Genomic DNA, 18,677 nt, shown 5'->3' on the forward strand with positions numbered 1-18,677 from the left:
GATAATAAAAACATAATATAAACCTAATATAAAATCTTTAACACAAAAAATTAAAAAAACAATTTAAAACAGCTAAAAACAGTTACAGTAAGATAGTGGACCTGATAAACAAAACTGACATAAATGCCCCATCATACGCTGTCAAATGCCTGGTAGTAGAAGACAGTCTTAACCTGGCACCAGAACAGTGACAATGTTGGTGCCAGTTAGACCTCAGCAGGGAGAGCAATCATGGGGCCACCACGGAGAAGGCCCTCTCCCTTGTTACCACCTTCTGATTCTCCCTTGGTGGTGGCACTTGGAGGAGGGCTTCAGATGTTGATCGTAGCATCCAGGTAGGTTCATGTTGAGTTTTGACCTGCTAGCGCTAGGTAATTCCAATGAACTGGGCAGATTAAAACAATTTTACAATTCTACCATCTTAAAGGAGGCCTCCCCTCCTATGTGACAGAAAGGGAAATTCCTATTCTAAAAGATAACATTCCTTGCAACTTTTGCAAAAATTACAGGGTTTGGTTCTGAAATATTGGGTTGGGCCCAGGCTTAGTCATACTAAAAGCAGACCTACTGAAGTTAGTCATGACTAACTTACGTTCCATTTATTTCAATGGGTCTACTTTAAGTATGACTAGGCCTGGAGCCAACCCAGTTTTTACTCCTGTACAACTGAGGCACATTTTTAATCAAGCAACTGAACCTCATACAGTCACTTGACTAAGGGTGCTTCCAGACAAAGCTTTTATGGGGCCATTGACCTGATTCATTCACAAAATTTTATGAGGGGTCCAGATGTCGTCATCCTCCAGTTTGTCAAATTGCTTCTTCCATCTTTTTTCTCACCACAACTGGTGCTTCTAGATGGAGGCTTCCTGGCACTATCAGAAGGCATTGTGCAGCTATTCAGTCTTTTATTTTTTCTTCACATTTTTTTTTCCAATTTTCTGCAGAAAAAAAAAAGATGGAAGAACTGGTGGGAAAACATGGTAGGATAATAAGGGGGTGATATCATCTGGACCCCCGTAAAAATTCTGTGTATGAGGCAGTGCAATTGCACATTAAAAGCCTCACTTGGAAGCACCCAAAAATGTGTTAGGGAGCAATCCTATGGCTCCTAGACAGTGTCTGAGAGGCCATAGGACTGTTCAGAGGCCCGCTCCAACCTCAGAAGGGGGAGTCAGAGAACCAACCTCCAGCTGGGCTCAGAGTCTGGGAACTCGACCTTGGAGAGGAGGAAAAGGGGGCATTTTGGTGGGAGGGAAGGAGACTAGAGAGGTGAAGATACAAGTTATCCTGAGCCTCTGCCCTCCCTCTCCAAAATGTCTTCGCTAGAAAAGCAAAAAAGCACATCTAAATGCAGGACGGGAGGGCAGGGAGGTGAAGATTGCCTCCACCACTCCTACCCTGCATAGGATGATTTAGGGGGTTGGACTCGATGGCCTTGTAGGCCCCTTCCAACCCTACTAGTCTATGATTCCATGATTTTAAGCCTCCGAGTTCGGGGCGCTTATGATCAGCTGCACAACTCCTTTTGATGAGCACCTCTGGAAGGACCACAAGACTCCTCGAATCAGGTGACAATCTTAATCTTAATCTCACACGTTCCCAGGTTGAGAGGTTTTGCACTGAAGATGTTTTTATTACCATCTCACATGTGCCCACCTACGCGACTGGCCCTACTATTCAACAGAGTGAAGGGACCATGTTAGGCAACTTAATTTGGCTGTAATGAAAAGGCAGCAGATTGCCTTTTCGTAAGATTTTCATAAATTTCAGCAAATTTAATTCAGGTACTTATTTTTAGAAGAAGAGGAAGAAGAGGAAGAAGAAGAAGATTATAATCCCAAAGTCTTGTGCTTTTTTTAGTGCCAGGGTGGGGGAAATTTTATACCAGAATAACTTGGCCAGCCTCGAGCGCTATGCAGCAAGGACGCGGGGGGGGGGGGGGAGAGAGAGAGAGAGAGAAGCACTATTTGCTGTTTTCCCTCAGGCAGCAAAAAGTCTCGAGCTCACTCCTCCACCCCCAAATTTAAGTCCCAGTTTAAAAATAAAGCAGCCAGCGCTTTATTTATCCTTCTCCCTGCTGCCCCAGCATCCCTGCGGGGGGGGGGGAGGGAGAGAGAGAGAGAGAGAGAGAAAGAGAACGTTATGAAGAGATCAGAAGGATGACAGAAGGACAGACTAAAATCCTAAAATCAAAGCCCGCCTCACGCCTCCCCCCGCGCAGCAGTTAACGGACTCCATTTCCCAGAAACCTTCGCGCGCAGCCGCCATTCCCGCGCCCCCGTTTCGCGCTTCCGATGCGCCCGCGGTGTGTTGCGCGTGTTCGGCGCTGCGCGCTTGGGCTTCCTGTCCTGGGATTTTAGGCGCGTGGCGGAGAAGTTTGCCTCTTGTGTGCTCCCGCGATGCGGCCCGGTGAGTAGTTCGGAGAGCGCAGCTGGTCTTGGGGGGGGGGTCCTTGGGGGGGGGTCCTTGGGGGGGGGTCCTTGGGGGGGGGTCCCCGCTGTTAGCTGCGTGTCGGTGCGAGCTCGTGGGGAAGGAGGGAGAGAAGGCACGCAGGAGGACTGTGGCACGCGGCTGCTTGACTCTTCTGCTGATAGGATCTCTCCGGCTCTGTGTATCCCTCTCTGCAGGTTTTAGCCCCCGCGGAGGACGCGGCGGCTTTGGGGATCGCGGAGGACGCGGCGGCTTTGGGGATCGCGGAGGTCGAGGGGGCTTCCGAGGAGGTCGAGGTGAGTTGTTCTTTCCCACTCTGCCCCGTTTTGATTTAACTTCAAGAACATAAGAAGAGCCCTGCTGGATCAGACCAAGGGTCCATCTAGTCCAGCGTTCTGTTCACACAGTGGCCAGCCAGCTGTCCACGGGAAACCCACCAGCAGGACATGAGTGCAATGGCACTCTCCCACCCATGTTCCCCAGCAACTGGTGTACATAGGCGTACTGCATCTCATACTGGAATTAGCATGTAGCCATCAGCACTAGTAGCCATTGATAGACTTCTCCTCCAGGAACTTGTCTTAACCCACTTTTAAAGCCATCCAAATTGGTGGCCATCACTACGTCTTGTGGTAGTGAATTCCGTAGTTTAACTGTAACCTGTGTCCTTTTATCTCTCCTGAATCTCCCACCAACCAGCTTCACAGATGATCCCGCGTTCTAATATTATGAGAGAGAGAGAAGTGTCTCTCTAACCACTCGCTCCACACCATGTATAATCTTGTACACCTCTATCATGTCTCCCCTCACTCACCTTTTTTTTAAAAGCTAAACAATCCCAGCTATTGTATCCTTCCCTCACAGGGGAGTTGCTCCAGCCCTTTGATAATTGAAGTTGCACATTTTATTTATATGCATGTTGATGCTCTACAGTTGGGACACTCACATTTCTTTATTTTTACTATTATATTTGTATTTGCCTTTTTTTCTTTTGCAGGGAAGCCAAGGCAGCCTACATGGTCCTCCATTTTATCCTCACAACAACCCTGTGGGGTAGGTTAGGCTGAGAGATGTTGACTGGCCCAAAGTCACCCAGTGAAGTTCATGGCTGAGTGAGGACTAGAGCTTGAATCTCCCAAGTTCCAGTCCAATACTTTAACCACTACACCACATTAGCTCTGCACTGGTGATTGCTGGGTGGAAATCCAGGTACTTTAGCACAAGTTCATGATGAGGGATCCACAGGTTTTGGCTGGCCTCGGTAGCCTAGCCAAGCCAGATATTGTGGCTGCCTGCCCTTTCCCTTGATAACTTGGCTGCTGTAGGTATTCCAGGTGCTGTGGCCTGGCAGTAGCCAAGGAAACCTCCTGCTTTCCTTTCCCAAGGGAAGGGGGCTTGTTAGTTTGGCCCTGGGCACCTTGGCAGTGCTGCATCCATACAGCCCCACCCCCAGTAGTCTTCCCAAACTTGTAGCTGGGGAAGAGTGTGGGTTGCTGAATGACGGCCAGGACAATCCCTGCCCACCTCTCAAGCGCCAAGGTTGGGAGGGAGGTTGAGGCTTGTCACTCCCTCCCATCCCTGGGTTGTGACACACTCTCCGTGACATGTGAAAATGTGAACACCAGTTTATGAACATGGCATGCATTTCATTGCAGGACATAATCCGGAGGGATATTAGTCATACCGCAAACACTGAAAAAAAGTCTTGGGGCACAATTAAAGTAATTGTGGTAGAAGCTTGCATGATATTCAGCCCAGTTGGGCAGATGTGGCCTCTAGTCTAGGGCTCTTCTTCCTCTCCCCTTCCGTTTTCCAGACTTGAATGCTCACCAGTGGCTAGTGACGTTAATCCTGGGACAATGAATCACCTGGGAGTTTGTCTCTTGTTATTGCCAATGAATTTGGGTCGCCAGAAGGCAGGGGGCAAGATTAGTATTTAGTTTTTCAGGGAGTACGTGGAGTGCAAAAAGTCCTTTTGTGTGTTCAGGTGATAACGTTCTTGTACAGAAGCCTGTACAATGACACTTGTTCAGTCTACAAATGTCATTAGTTCACAAAAGCCCCAACTTAAAATGGCTCAAAAGCCATTTGTGCATACATGCCAATATAAGCTCATAATTATGAGAGCCAGTGTGGTGTAGTGGTGAGAGTGTTCAGCTGGGAGATCCAGGTTCTAGTCCCCACTTGGCTATGGAAGCTCATTGGGTGACTTTGGGCCTGTCACAGACTCTCAGCCCAACCCACCGCATAGGGTTGTTGTTGTGAGGATAAAATGGAGAGGAGGAGGACAATGTAAGCCACCTTGTGTGTCTTGCAAGAGGAAAAAAGGTGAGATGTAAATGCAATAGATAAATAAATAGCCTTAAGAAGAACCAGTTCTCATTCAGTTTGTTGGAAGTTGCTGTTCTAGTGGTAATTATTTTCTACAGGCAAGGCCCTCTCCTGCCTTGCTTCTGGGTACCTTTTTGTGTCTCAAAAAGAGCAGAGTGTAATCCTTCAAATCACAGTATTTAATCTTTGCTTCAGACAAGTTTCTGTGGAGTTTGACTTATCTGCATGTCCTTCGTGACAGGTAATGAATGAAAATAGAAGCTACTTTGCCTTTTAGTTCTGATGGAATGAATGGGTTTGGTAATACACAGCAGCTTCTGGTGGAAAGCAATATAGTTACTGAAAGGAGTATAGCTAGAAGGATATGGTGGTGCTGGTAGGGATATATTTGGGATAGCTGTTAGGATTGGTGTAGATGGGTCTTAAACTTGGGGCTTTACAGACCAGACATTGAAGCTTTTGGGTGGTAGTAACTACCCGGTCCTGTGGTGATCTGTAATCAGAATTGGGGTGGGTGGAGATCAGCAATCGCTCTGGGATTGACTAAATATATCAGTAAATATATTTAGCTTTTGTATTTTCAGCGAGTAACATAATTCACTAAGTAGCAGATAAAACTATGCAAACTAAATACAAATAAATCCTAAGCCACAGTGAATTACAAAGCACAGTGTTACTGACCAGCATCAGTCACTTTTGCAATTTCTCGGGTTGTTGCTGACCTCTGCTGCTCAGTTTTGCTATTCCTTGCTGGCTGAAGATTGTTCTATCTGCCTCTCTCTCCCTCTTTACCCTTGGCTTCTTCACTCCGCTGCTTTCTCTTATCTTCTCAGCTGCTCTTCTTCACTCCTTGGCCTTTTCTATCCAACCTCTTTTCTTTCAACCAACCTCTTTCCTCCCCATCCCATGCCCCTTTGCAAAGCTCACATTCCATGACTTGTAGGAGCAGACGTCACAGTGGGGCTGTCAAGAAGACACATTTGGGGTAACTACTGGAGTTGGAGTAGCTGGTCTTAAGCCTGCGACTGTACAGACCACAAGTAGATGGAATCTACCCAGTCCTGTGGTGTGGCTTGCTTTGGAATAGATGTGTCCCATTCCTTCTCTTTCATCCACAGGGGGAGGATTTAAGTCTCCTGGTGGAGGAGGTGGCAGCTTCCGTGGTGGCTTCCGAGGCAGCAGAGGAGGTGGTGGTCGTGGTGGCCGAGGAGGTGGCGGTGGCCGAGGAGGACGGGGTGGCTTCAGAGGAGGCAAAAAGGTGACAGTAGAGCCCCACAGGCATGAAGGTAAGCCTTGCCCATCTAGTGTAAAGGAAGCATTTAATTCTATGCTAGAGAACAGCCTTTTTCGCTCTAAAGCTGATAAAGGAAGAATTATGTATGTCCAGAGCATTGTCTGGTATACCTGGATACTGTAAAGGTACAAAGTCCAAAGCATCTTTGGAAGGCAAGTTATCCCAGCCTATTAACTGCAGCTGAAAGCTATGGTGGGAACAGATTCTTTAGCATGCGGTTGATGGTTGGTGAGATTTTACTCACTGTAAAATCCTGGTACATGGAAGTGTTGTACTGGTAAAGAGATTACCTACAAGGGGGATGGGGAACCTTTTTCAGCCCAAGGACCATGTTTCCACATGAGCAACCTCTGCTGGGGGGAGGTGGCTGCATGCCAGTGGTGGGTGCCACTGTGAATGAGGCCACACATGGAGCCCATTCACAAGCATCCACCACTCCCTGAAATTCTCCTCCCTCCCTTAAGCAGTTTGGCTTGGGGAAAGAGGTCTCATTCATGGAGATTTTTTCCTAAACCAAATTACCAGATGGCGGTGGGGTGGGGTGGAAGTTTCCCAGCCCTGACCTAGGACATCCCCAAATCCATGGCTTTGTTGAATGCTACAAAGCAGATGTCAGAGTATTATTTACTACTACTACTACTGTTAATGCATTTCTGTACTGCCCCATAGCTGAAGCTCTCTGGGCAGTTTGCAAAGGTTAAAAAAAATTAAAATACAATATACAAAGTTTAAAAACCATTTACCCCAAACACACAAAGAGTATACACGAAGACAACATATATCTAAAAACAACATTGAGCAGTCAACCATAACACAGATCCAGGACCGATTAAAAACTCATCATATGCTGCCAGATTGTTGAGAAGAGAGAGAGGTCTTAACCTGGTGCCGAAAAGATAACAGTGTTGGTGCCAGGCCACCACTGAAAAAGCCCTCTCCCTCGTTGCCAACATTTTTCTCATGCGGAGTCCTATGTCTAGCATCCCATCATGGCCTGAAGCGTCATCCCATCTGGATGGGACCTACCTAACTAAAAGAAACCCTGAAATCAGAGGCCAACGTTCCAATTTCAGGAACCATTCTGATGGCTCTACCTAGAGTAGCCCAATCCGATCATTAGCATAATGTTACCTTTGTACCAGTGTTTTTTATGAAAAGTGGGGAAGTGTGACAGAAGTGAAAATGTCAGAGCTACCATTTAAAAGCACCTCTGGACTAAACATATGAAACGTGAGATGCTAAATAAATGCATATTTTAATGACGTTCCAGAAACAAAGTGCTTTTTGGCAAGATGAGGAGGGGTGGGGTTCAACTGGAAGGGATTCCTGCAGAGGACAATTCTAGTGGTCTCTTGAGCTTAAACCACTTGATAATTTTCCAGCTCTGATATCGCTTTATTAAGCCAGCCTTGCCAATAAGTCAACAAAAGTTACTAGCCTGAAATAATGTTTATTAGCCTGCAGGGGACTGACAGAGGAGAGACAGGTCTGTCCTTCTTGAAGCAGCCTGCTACATTTCTGTGCTGGGTGCCAGGGAGGGGGCTTCATTCCCCAGAACTCCATCCTTCTTCTGTCAGCCCACCCACTTGCCTGCATAGAATTCTGTGCATTTGCCTGCATGAAATTCATGTTCACCTGTCGCTTAGAATGCAAATAAACACAACATACAATTAGAGATGAAGGCCTGGAAGGGGAACGAAGACATTTGGGCTGCAGGGGGTGGGAGAGAAAACTTTTAGAAACCATATTTTCCCAAGGATTTGGGGGAAATTTGTAGAATACCTGTCGTCGTCCGTCCGTCCGTTCCCCCGGGCACATGTTCACATCTTTAAGTTCAACGTTAAATCAGTTAAAACATATTTTGGGGGAACTGAAGGGTTTGGGTTTTTTTTTTAAGAGTTGGTGCCAGGCCACAACTGAAAAAGCCCTCTCCCTCGTTGCCAACACTTTTCTCATGTGGAGTCCTATGTCTAGCATCCCATCATGGCCTGAAGTTTTGTCCCATCTGGATGCTTTTAGTACAATGCCACTTGTTTTTTTAGGTTTCTGTTTGGCCTCTGACTTAGAGTGCAATCCTATGCTAATTGTAGGACTTCTTCTGTCTAAACATGCAGTTCATAGTCATTTAAAATAGACATATGATCTCCTTGCCATTAAGAGAGGTCTCCCTTGTCTGCGTGTATGACTTGGGTTGCATGTAACGACAGCCCATGGGTTGTAATGCATGAGCGGGAGAGAGTGCTTTCTGCATGCTTGCCAGTTTTAATCAACAACCTAAAATTGGCCAGGTGGCTGGGTTGTTTAGGTGCTGAACAACCTAGCAGTTAACCCATGGGTTGTTCTTGAGTTAACCTCTGGGTTGTTTAGCACATCATGTTCACCAGCCTATCACCCAGCCGATCATAGGTTGTTGCTTAAAAGCAGAAGTGGCTGACATGCTCCAGGCAGCGCACCTACCCTCTCCTGCTCGACTCCAGCAGCCCATGGGTTATTTATGTATGTTTCTGAGCCCAATTCAAGGTGCTGGTTTTAACCTATAAAGCCTTACACAGCTTGAGACCACAATACCTGACGGAGCGCCTCTCCCGACATGAACCTACCCGTACACTACGCTCAACTTCTAAGGCCCTCCTCCAGCTGCCTACACCGAGGGAAGCTCGGAAGACGGCAACAAGGGAGAGGGCCTTTTCGGTGGTGGCCCCCGAATTATGGAATGATCTCTGCAACGAGGCCCGCCTGGTGCTAGCATTGTTATCTGTTCGGCGCCAGGTTAAGAGCTTTCTCTTCTCCCAGGCATTTGGCAGTATATGATACGTTTTAATCGATTCTGGAATGTCTTATGGTTATGGTTGTTTGCTTTTGAGATTGTTTGTTTTGAAGTTGTTTTAGATAAGTTTCTTTTGCGTATATTGTCTATTCATGTGTTTTTTGTAAATGGGTTTTAATCTCTCTATATTGTATTTTTTAATGTTTTTCATCTTTGTAAACTGCCCAGAGAGCTCCAGCTATTGGGCGGTATAGAAATGTAAATAATAACAATAATAATTTAACCCATGGGCTGTTGTTACATGTGAAGTGGCCCTATGACTGCCATCTTTCCTGTGCTTATCTGGGAATCAGCCCATTGAACACAGTGGGGTTACTTCTGAGTACATACACGTACAATTGGGTAAGTGATTAGATTTCCATTTGTACAGTAATGGTACTGTACCTGTGAATAGTTGTGGACAGGGAAGAGACAACTGCTCTCCCTCCTGAGCCAAATACTAGAACCTGCCTAAATTGTATTCATGAGAAAATGGTGGGAATCTTAAGAATATCTCCTGCAGGCCAAGGCCTGGAATGCTTAAATCCTTACTAATGTGAAGCATGTCTTCTATATGAATAGATCTGTTGTGTTCTTAGGTGTCTTCATCTGCAGAGGAAAGGAAGATGCACTGGTCACACGGAATCTGGTACCTGGCGAGTCTGTGTATGGAGAGAAGAGGATTTCTGTGGAGGTGGGTAGCGGATGGGGAAGCGTGAGGTAGCAGAATGGGAAGAGAAGCACACCTGAATAGGCTACAGCAGCCGTCCCCAACCTGGTCCCCTCCAAATGTTTTGAACTTCAACTCCCATCAGCCCCCCAGCCAGCATGGAAAATGGTCAGGAATGCTTAGAGATGTAGTCCGGAGGACACCAGCATGGGAAAGTGTGTAAGAGGGAAGGGATTATGTATACAGTGCAATCCACACACGAGGCAATCCACACACTGCACCTCAGTGTGAGGGCAAGACAGCCCCCAACCGCCTTCTCCTAGTTTGCATCCAGGGATCATCTCATGTGGGACAATCCACCTACCCATCTCCAGCTTCAAAGCTGCCCAGCCCTGTCCTTTATGCCCCAGACCTCCCTGTGTTGAATAGGAAGATCTGAGGGGGGCTTCTACTTGCATTTGCCTGAAAGTTAGTAGAACCTTTTGTGCAGTTGGGAGCTCTGATAAAGCAGGGTTCCTGGCCGCGTGGAGGGCTTTACTCACATTCAAGTGAACACAAGTAAAAGTCCCCTCCAGGCTGGGGACTTCACTGTTACCGTTTTAACTGGAGATTGAACCTGAGATCTTCTGCTTGCAAAGCAAGTGCTCTACTGCTAAGCTTTGGTCCTTCCCTTTGGTCTTACGCAGGACACTAGTAAGCTGCCATTTCTATTGAGTTAGACCATTGGTCCGTCTAGCTTCATGCTGTCTTACCAGCCTCCCGCCATCTGGTTCCCTCCAGATGTTTTGGACTGCAGCTTCCATCATTCCTGCCCATTAGCTATGCTGTGTAGGCCTGGTGGAAGTTGTAGTCTGATGCATCTGGAAGGTACCAAGTTAGGGAAGGCTGCCCTAGAGGACCCTCCATGTAAGGACTTTGGGGGCAGAACCAGTTGGTGTGAGCTCCGTGCCTCTTCCACGTGTCTAGGGAATTGCCTGTAAATGTAGGAGGGGCAAGCCAAATAGACGAGCACAAGCCAAGGGTGGGTACTCCCGCACCCACTGCTGCAAACCCTTGGCTCTAAAGTCCCCATCCACAATGTTTTGTCTTCCCTTCTCCAGGACGGCGAAGTCAAGGTGGAATATCGTGCCTGGAACCCCTTCCGATCCAAGCTGGCCGCTGCTATCCTAGGGGGCATTGACCAGATCCACATCAAACCAGGTGCCAAAGTGTTGTATCTGGGTGCAGCATCGGGGACGACCGTGTCTCACGTCTCTGACATCGTCGGGCCGGTAAGGAGCTTCCTGGTGCCTGAAACAGGGACTGTAGTTCTGAACAGGTGTTAAGGCCGTCTGGAGCCTGCTGCGCAGTGCTGCTCTCTGCACATCCCTTTGTCTTGTCTTGTTTGTCTTGACCTCACACTCAGGTTGCAGTGCAAGGTCACAGACAAGGGGAGAGGTGGGATCTTCGTGTCCACATGTTTTGGCTTGGCGACCGAGGCCAGTTTGAACTATGTGGAACTCTGCTAAACCAGAGAGTGGCGGGGAAGGAAAATGAGTCCAGGGATCATCCCATGTGGGACAATCCACACACCCATCTCCAGCTTCAAACCTGGAAGTAAGGAGGGGATTCTTTTGGGTGCGGGGCAGCCAAAGTACTTGTCGCTTTGGCATCCCGGCAGCTGGCTCCTCTCCCCCGCCCCCCCTGAGCTGGGACCTTCTCAGTGCTGGTTCCAGGTTTTGGAGGGCCCTTGGGCAAGACACCTACAATGGGACCCTCCCCAGTGAGTCTACCTTCCCACCACCATTGTCACCAGCTGTGACTGCTACCCATCCTCTTTCCCATCATTACTACCGCTTCCTTGCTTGCCAGGCAGAGAGCCAGTGAGCATGTACGCAGGGGCGTCTCCTGCTCCTTCTCACCACCACCGTTGTCTGGGCCAGAGCAAGAGGCAGGGGAATGAGCTGGTTGCGATGGTGAGATGGAGGAGCAACTCCAGGGGGCTGTTGTCAGTGGGGCCCAGCCATGCCTACCATTGATGCTGGCCCTAGACTTCCTGCATAGAAAGCAGGTGCTCTACCACTGATCTATGGCCCTTCCCCCTGCCCAAGCTGGAGAGGAAGGTTGGGGGGTCCTCTAGCCGTCCTTGCCACAGGGCACTGGATTGTTCTCCCTACTGAGCAGAATTGCTGAGCACCGCTCTTCACAATGTTAATTTCTAGACATTGGGGGGGTGTCAGAAGTGCATTGGCGGTTACAGCCATGGCCTGCGGTGCTGTGCCTTGAGAATGCTTCCTCCCATTAGCCGCTGCGTGCCCACAGGGACAAGGCGCTGGCTTGCCTCACTCCCTGCCTCTTGTCAAACAGGAAGGCCTTGTGTATGCTGTGGAGTTCTCCCACCGCTCAGGCCGAGACCTTATTAATGTGGCGAAGAAACGGACCAACATTATCCCCATCATTGAGGATGCCCGGCACCCACACAAATACCGCATGTTGCTTGGTAAGATCCACGTGAAGCTTTAAACCTGCACGGATATAGCCTCTTGTGTGCTGATTGAGCTGGGCGTCACTTAGAGCAGAGTGCTCTAGGGCCAAAGTCAATTTCAGAGAAGCTCTTGGGCAGGGGGCACATTCGGGGGGGGGGGGGGCGCACAAAGGCAAAGGGGGCAGAACCAAAGACAAAAAGGTGGGGCCAAAGTACAAAAAAATTGAGCACATTTTAGCTTAAAGCTCTTACTGCCAGTGGCTAAGCCTTAGTAGAAGCATTTCAGCCTTTTAGAAGGGGGGGGGGAGCACAAAAGCCAGGAAGCCACCAAACAGTAGGTGGTTGTGGGAAAGGGGGCGGGGCCAGGGGAAAGGGGCGTGCTCATCTCTGGGCACCCAGATTGGGAGTCCAGAAGGGCTGGATTTGGCTCCCTGGCCTGAGGTTCCCCACCCCTGCCTTAGAGGATGGGTGGGCAGAAAGTACATCTCCAGTTGTTTTGGACTTCAACTCCCACCATTCCTGAGCACTGGCCATGCTGGTAGGGGCTTCTGGGAGCTGAAGTTCAAAACTGTTGGAGATCTACTTTCTGCCTATCCCTGCTTCGGAGAAGCACCTTTCTATGTTCTCCCCTGCTCCCAGCGGTAGGCAACCTGATGCCTTCCAGATGTTTTGACTACAGCTCCTGTCAGCCCTGCCCAACATGTTCAGAGATGGCAGGAGTTGTAATCCAAGCTACCTGGGCTCAGGAAGGCTGTCTTAAATGAATGCAGATGAACGATACTAAAAGAACACCCCTGCTGCCTCATCTCAAAAAGGCAGGGACCAATCCTGAAGCTCTAGGCTCTTCTGTGTTTGTTTTGCCCAATCATTTTATATTAAGGAAGGGAAATGATAAGATTTGCAGAGCAGCTTCCAGATCCCAATGTCTCTCCCGCCCCGCCCTCCCAATCTTTCTCTTTGCAGGCATGGTGGATGTGATCTTTGCAGATGTGGCTCAGCCTGACCAGTCACGTATTGTGGCTTTAAATGCCCACAATTTTTTGAAGAACGGTGGCCATTTTGTCATCTCCATCAAGGTAATGCTCAGTTTGACCATTCTAAGACTTACTTTCTAGCCTGTATGAGATTGGGCCAAAAAGAGAACATCTTCTTGCTGCTGAATTGTTGCTCAAGATGGCTTCTTTGGATGCCCGATGTTGGCACATGTGAGTTGTTGCCCCTCCCAGACAAACCTGAGGATTTGGTGCTGTACCGGCTGACAAACGTTGCCCTCTCCTCCAGGCCAACTGCATTGACTCCACAGCAGCCCCTGAGGCAGTCTTTGCGTCAGAAGTGAAGAAAATGCAGCAAGAGAACATGAAACCCCAGGAGCAGTTGACTTTGGAGCCATATGAGCGAGATCACGCTGTGGTGGTTGGCATGTATAGGTATGGGGAAACCTGGGGATGCTGGTATTATTTATTTTATTTCATTTATTTACAATTTTTATATACTGCTCCACATCAAAGATTTTGGAGCGGTGTACAACAAGATAAAAGAATAAAACCCCATAATTAAAACATTTTAAAAGAACAGATTCTGAACTTAATGAACCGCAGCTGGTCACTCAGGGAAAGCCTCTTGAAATAGCAATGTCTCCAGGAGGTGCCGAAAACAACAGTGTTGATGCCTGCCTGACCTTCAAAGGCCGGGAATTCCACAGGAAGGGGGCCACCACGCTGAAGGCTCTTTTCCTGGCGGACTTCAACCGGGCCATAGGTCCATGTGGAACCACCAGGGACATGCCCTCCAATGACCTCAGGGACTGGGCAGGTTGGTAAAGAAGAAGGCGCTCTCTAAGGTATCCTGGTCCCAAGTTTTTTAGAGCTTTGTACACTGGTACTAATACCTTAAACCTGGCTCAGTAGTGAATTGTGTATCCATGCAGGGGAAGGTGGTGTCGAGAGTTCGGTACAATATGTTGTTGTTGTTCAGTCGTGTCCGACTCTTCGTGACCCCATGGACCATAGCACGCCAGGCCTTCCTGTCCTGCGCTCTCTCCCGGAGCGTGCTCAAGTTCATAATCATTGCATCCGTGATGCTATCTAGCCATCTCATCCTCTGCCGTCCCCTTCTCCTTTTGCCTTCAGTCTTTCCCAGCATCAGGGTCTTTTCCAGGGAGTTTTCTCTTCGCATTAGGTGGCCAAAATATTTGAGCTTCAGCTTCAGTATCTGTCCTTCCAAGGAGCAGTCAGGGTTGATTTCCTTTAGGATGGACTGATTTGACCTCCTTGCAGTCCAGGGGACTCGTAAGAGTCTTCTCCAGCACCACAGTTCGAAAGCATCAATTCTTCGGCGCTCAGCCTTCCTTATAGTCCAGCTCTCACAGCCATACATTACTACTGGGAAAACCATAGCTTTGATTAGACGGACCTTTGTCGGCAAGGTGATGTCTCTGCTTCTTACTATGCTGTCTAGGTTGGCCATAGCTTTCCTCCCAAGGAGCAAGCGTCTTTTAATTTCATGGCTACAGTCACCGTCTGCGGTGATCTTGGAGCCCAAGAAAGTAAAATCTGTCACTGCTTCCATTTCTTCCCCTTCTATATGCCAGGAAGTGATGGGGCCAGATGCCATGATCTTAGTTTTTTTAATGTTGAGTTTCAAACCAGCTTTTGCACTCTCCTCTTTCACCCTCAACAAGAGGCTCTTGAGATCCTCTTCGCTTTCTGCCATTAGGGTGGTATCGTCTGCATATCGGAGGTTGTTGATAATTCTCCCAGCAATCTTAATTCCGACCTCTGATTCATCCAACCCGGCATTTCTCATGATGTACTCTGCATATAAGTTAAATAAGCAGGGTGACAATATGCAGCCTTGTCGTACTCCTTTCCCAATTTTGAACCAATCGGTTGTTCCATGTCTGGTTCTTACTGTTGCTTCTTGACCCTCGTACAGGTTTCTCAGGAGACAGGTAAGGTGGTCTGGTACTCCCATCACTTTAAGAATTTGCCACAGTTTGTTGTGATCCACACAATCAAAGGCTTTAGCGTAGTCAATGAAGCAGAAATAGACGTTTTTCTGGAATTCTCTTGCCTTCTCCATGATGCAGCGAATGTTGGCGATTTGATCTCTAGTTCCTCTGCCTCTTCGAAACCCAGCTTGTACTTCCGGTAGTTCTCGGTTCACATGCTGCTGAAGCCTAGCTTGTAGGATTTTGAGCATCACCTTGCTGGCATGTGAAATGAGCGCAATTGTGCGGTAGTTTGAACACTCTTTGGCGTTGCCCTTCTTTGGAATTGGAATGTAAACTGACCTTTTCCAGTCTTGTGGCCACTGTTGAGTGTTCCAGATTTGTTGGCATATTGAATGCAGCACTTTAACAGCATCATCTTTTAGGATTTTAAATAGCTCGGCTGGAATACTGTCATCTCCGCTAGCTTTGTTGTTACTAATGCTTCCTAAGGCCCACTTGACTTCACTCTCGAGGATGTCCGGCTCAAGTTCAGTGACCGCACTATCATGGCTATCAGGGACATTCAGATCTTTCCTGTATAGTTCTTCTGTGTATTCTTGCCACCTCTTCTTAATCTCATCTGCTTCTGTTAGGTCCCTGCCTTCTTTGTCCTTTATCATGCCCGTCTTTGCACAAAACGTTCCCTTGAGATCTCCAATTTTCTTGAAGAGATCTCTAGTCTTTCCCATTCTGTTGTTTTCCTCGATTTCTTTGCATTGTTCATTTAAGAAGGCCTTCTTGTCTCTCCTTGCTATTCTCTGGAACTCTGCATTCAGTTGGGTATGTCTTCCCTTTTCTCCCTTGCTTTTCGCTTCCCTTCTTTCCTCAGCTACTTGTAAAGCCTCATCAGACAGCCACTTGGCTTTCTTGCATTTCTTTTTCTTTGGGATGGATTTCGTTGCTGCCTCCTGAACAACGTTACGGACCTCCGTCCATAGTTCCTCAGGCACTCTGTCTATCAGGTCTAATCCCTGAAATCTATTCCTCACCTCCACTGTATATTCATCAGGGATATGATTTAGGTCATACCTGAACGGTTTAGTGGTTTTCCCGACGTTCTTCAATTTAAGCCGAAATTTTGCAAGAAGCAGCTCATGATCTGAGCCACAGTCAGCTCCAGGTCTTGTTTTGACTGACTGTATGGAGCTTCTCCATCTTTGGCTGCAAAGTACATAATCAATCTGATTTCGATATTGACCATCTGGTGACGTCCATGTGTAGAGTCGCCTCTTGTGCTGTTGGAAAAGAGTGTTTGCTATGATCAGCATGTTCTCTTGGCAAAACTCTATTAGCTTTTGTCCTGCTTCATTTTGTACACCAAGGCCATGCCTGCCTGTTATCCCGGTGATTTCTTGACTTCCTACTTTAGCATTCCAATCCCCTATGATGAAGAGGACATCTTTTTTTGGTGTTAGTTCTAGAAGGTGTTGTAGGTCTTCATAGAACCGATCAACCTCAGCTTCTTCGGCCTCAGTGGTTGGGGCATAGACTTGAATTACTGTGATGTTGAATGGTTTGCCTTGGATTCGTACTGAGATCATTCTATCATTTTTAAGATTGTACCCCAGTACTGCTTTTCCCACCCTTTTGTTGACTATGAGTGCTACTCCATTTCTTCTAAGGGATTCTTGCCCACAATAGTAGATATGATAGTCACCTGAATTAAATTCGCCCATGCCTGTCCATTTTAGTTCGCTGATTCCCAAGATGTCGATGTTCAATCTTGCCATCTCATGTTTGACCACCTCCAGCTTACCTTGATTCATTGATCTGACATTCCAGGTTCCTAAACAATATTGTTCTTCACAGCATCGGATTTTCTTTTCACCACCAGACACATCCACAGCTGAGTGTCCTTTCGGGTTTGGCCCAGCCGCTTCACTCTTTCTGGCGCTACTTGGAAATACCCTCTGCTCTTCCCCAGTAGCATATTGGACACCTTCCGACCTGAGGGGCTCATCTTCCGGCGTCATCTCTTTTAGCCTTGTGATACGTTCCATGGGGTTTTCTTGGCAAGAATACTGGAGTGGGTTGCCATTTCCTTCTCCAGTGGACCACATTTTGTCAGAACTCTCTGCCATGACCTGTCCGTCTTGGGTGGCCCTGCACGGCATAGCTTATGGCTTCACTGAGTTACACAAGCCCCTTCACCACAACAAGGCAGTGATCCATGAAGGGGTCGGTACAATATGAGCCACTACTATTCTCCATCCACCACCACCCATCCCCAAGCAGCAGGAAGAGTGAGCTTGTTAGGGGCTTAGGAAATATAGAATGACAGGGTTTTGTGAGCACTGCCCCAGATTCTGACCAAGAAACAGTAGTTACATGATCTAAATCAGGGGTGCAGAATCTCTGGCCCAAGGGTCAAAATCCAGTCTTCCTGGGGCACCAGTCTGGCTCTCTGTGGTTCCCCAGATGGCCATGACCCCTTCCACTGGCCCCAGTAAGTTTCTTACTTCACATATAGGTTCCAGTTAGTCTGTTATGGGAATTGGTTCTTTGGGTATTCTGACAATGTTGGTCCTCCTTCTATTGTTGGAGCCGTTCTGTGTTGTGTTTGACTTCATCTGTTGCATAATTGCAAATAGCTCTTGCTGCGTGCTTTTAACGTCTCTGGAAAGGTGGGAGTCTTTCCATGAAATGGCCACAGCCTTGGTTTAAGCTCCTGCAAGCAGACTGACACTGGGTAATGCATCACCTTCTGGTGCCAAGATTCCTTTTGAATGCTTGCAAAACAAATGTTTGAATATTCAATCTGAGGATAATGAACTGTATTTCGGACAGTAAATTCTGCACCTGAAAGTGCCAGAGCACGATTGATGGTAGCCCTGCTTAGTCCCTAATCAGTTAACAGACACTCTCCTTTTTCCCTTACAGGCCACCACCTAAACAGAAGAAATAAAGTGCAGAAATGGTTGGTGTCCCTTGCGGTGGCGCTTTAGGTCAGAGTGGCTTCTCTTGCCACTTTATGAGACAGGACTCTTTCTACAGATGGGCCTCAGCTTCTTAAGGGCCAAGCTTTCACGCAGAGATGCTGTTCTGCATCTGTGCTCTGTGGCATTCTGAAATGTGTATATTTTTTATTAAAATCAGTAATGTAAAGACATACTGGCTTTGTTTGTGGGCTTGGGGAGGAGGGTCCACTTGTATATAATTAGCAAGGACAGAATTAAGATCCCTGTACAGTGCCGCCTCTAGATTTTTGAGGGCCCTTGGGCAAGACACCCTCAATGGGCCCTCTTCCTTGGTAAATCTACCTTTGCATTGCCATTGCCACAAGCTGCTATTGCTCCTCATCCTCCTTTTTATTATTGTTGCCACTTGCTTGCTTAGCAGGCAGAAAGCCAGGGAGCAAGTAGGCAGTGACATATACTGCTCCTCCTCCTCACCAACACCGTTACCTGAGCCAAAGCAGCTAGCAGGTGAACAAGCCGATTGCAATGGTGGAGGAGCAACTCCAGGGGGCTCTTGTCAGTGGCCCCCTGCTGGGGTGTGGGCCCTGGGCAGGTGCTCAACCATGCCTACCCTTGGTCCTGTGTGTGTGTGTGTGTTTATTTCCTACATTGATGTACTGCCCAATAGCAGCATTGGGTGGTTTAAACTTTCGCTAAAATGTTCAAATACAAGTCAGTCGTGAAACAAAAAGGCCCAGCAGGCTTAAACAGAATTTAATAGATTTATGAA

The 18,677-nt window shown here is 47.7% G+C and overlaps 1 protein-coding gene across 1 annotated transcript; it reads left to right on the plus strand.

Annotated features, from left to right (window-relative positions):
• Positions 1 to 2,301: 2,301 nt before the first annotated feature.
• FBL (fibrillarin rRNA 2'-O-methyltransferase) lies at positions 2,302 to 18,099 on the plus strand. Its single transcript, XM_084815493.1, has 9 exons — positions 2,302 to 2,412; positions 2,631 to 2,729; positions 5,883 to 6,050; positions 9,464 to 9,558; positions 10,635 to 10,805; positions 11,881 to 12,013; positions 12,962 to 13,074; positions 13,280 to 13,425; positions 17,871 to 18,099. Exons 1-9 carry the CDS (start codon positions 2,403 to 2,405, stop codon positions 17,893 to 17,895), a joined length of 960 nt encoding a protein of 319 aa, XP_084671619.1. The 5' UTR covers positions 2,302 to 2,402; the 3' UTR covers positions 17,896 to 18,099.
• The last annotated feature ends 578 nt before the right edge of the window (positions 18,100 to 18,677 follow it).

This window comes from Heloderma suspectum, chromosome 10 (genome assembly GCF_057233095.1).
Source record: "Heloderma suspectum isolate Gila_16-S chromosome 10, 16-S_ref, whole genome shotgun sequence".
In the NCBI taxonomy this organism is placed as follows: domain Eukaryota; kingdom Metazoa; phylum Chordata; class Lepidosauria; order Squamata; family Helodermatidae; genus Heloderma; species Heloderma suspectum.

Bases quoted from the DNA above. Each gene is read 5' to 3' on its own strand.
- FBL (XM_084815493.1), top strand. The intron at 2,730-5,882 runs GTGAGTTGTTCT...TTTCATCCACAG, and splicing joins GGGCTTCCGAGGAGGTCGAG to GGGGAGGATTTAAGTCTCCT. The intron at 6,051-9,463 runs GTAAGCCTTGCC...TTGTGTTCTTAG, and splicing joins AGAGCCCCACAGGCATGAAG to GTGTCTTCATCTGCAGAGGA.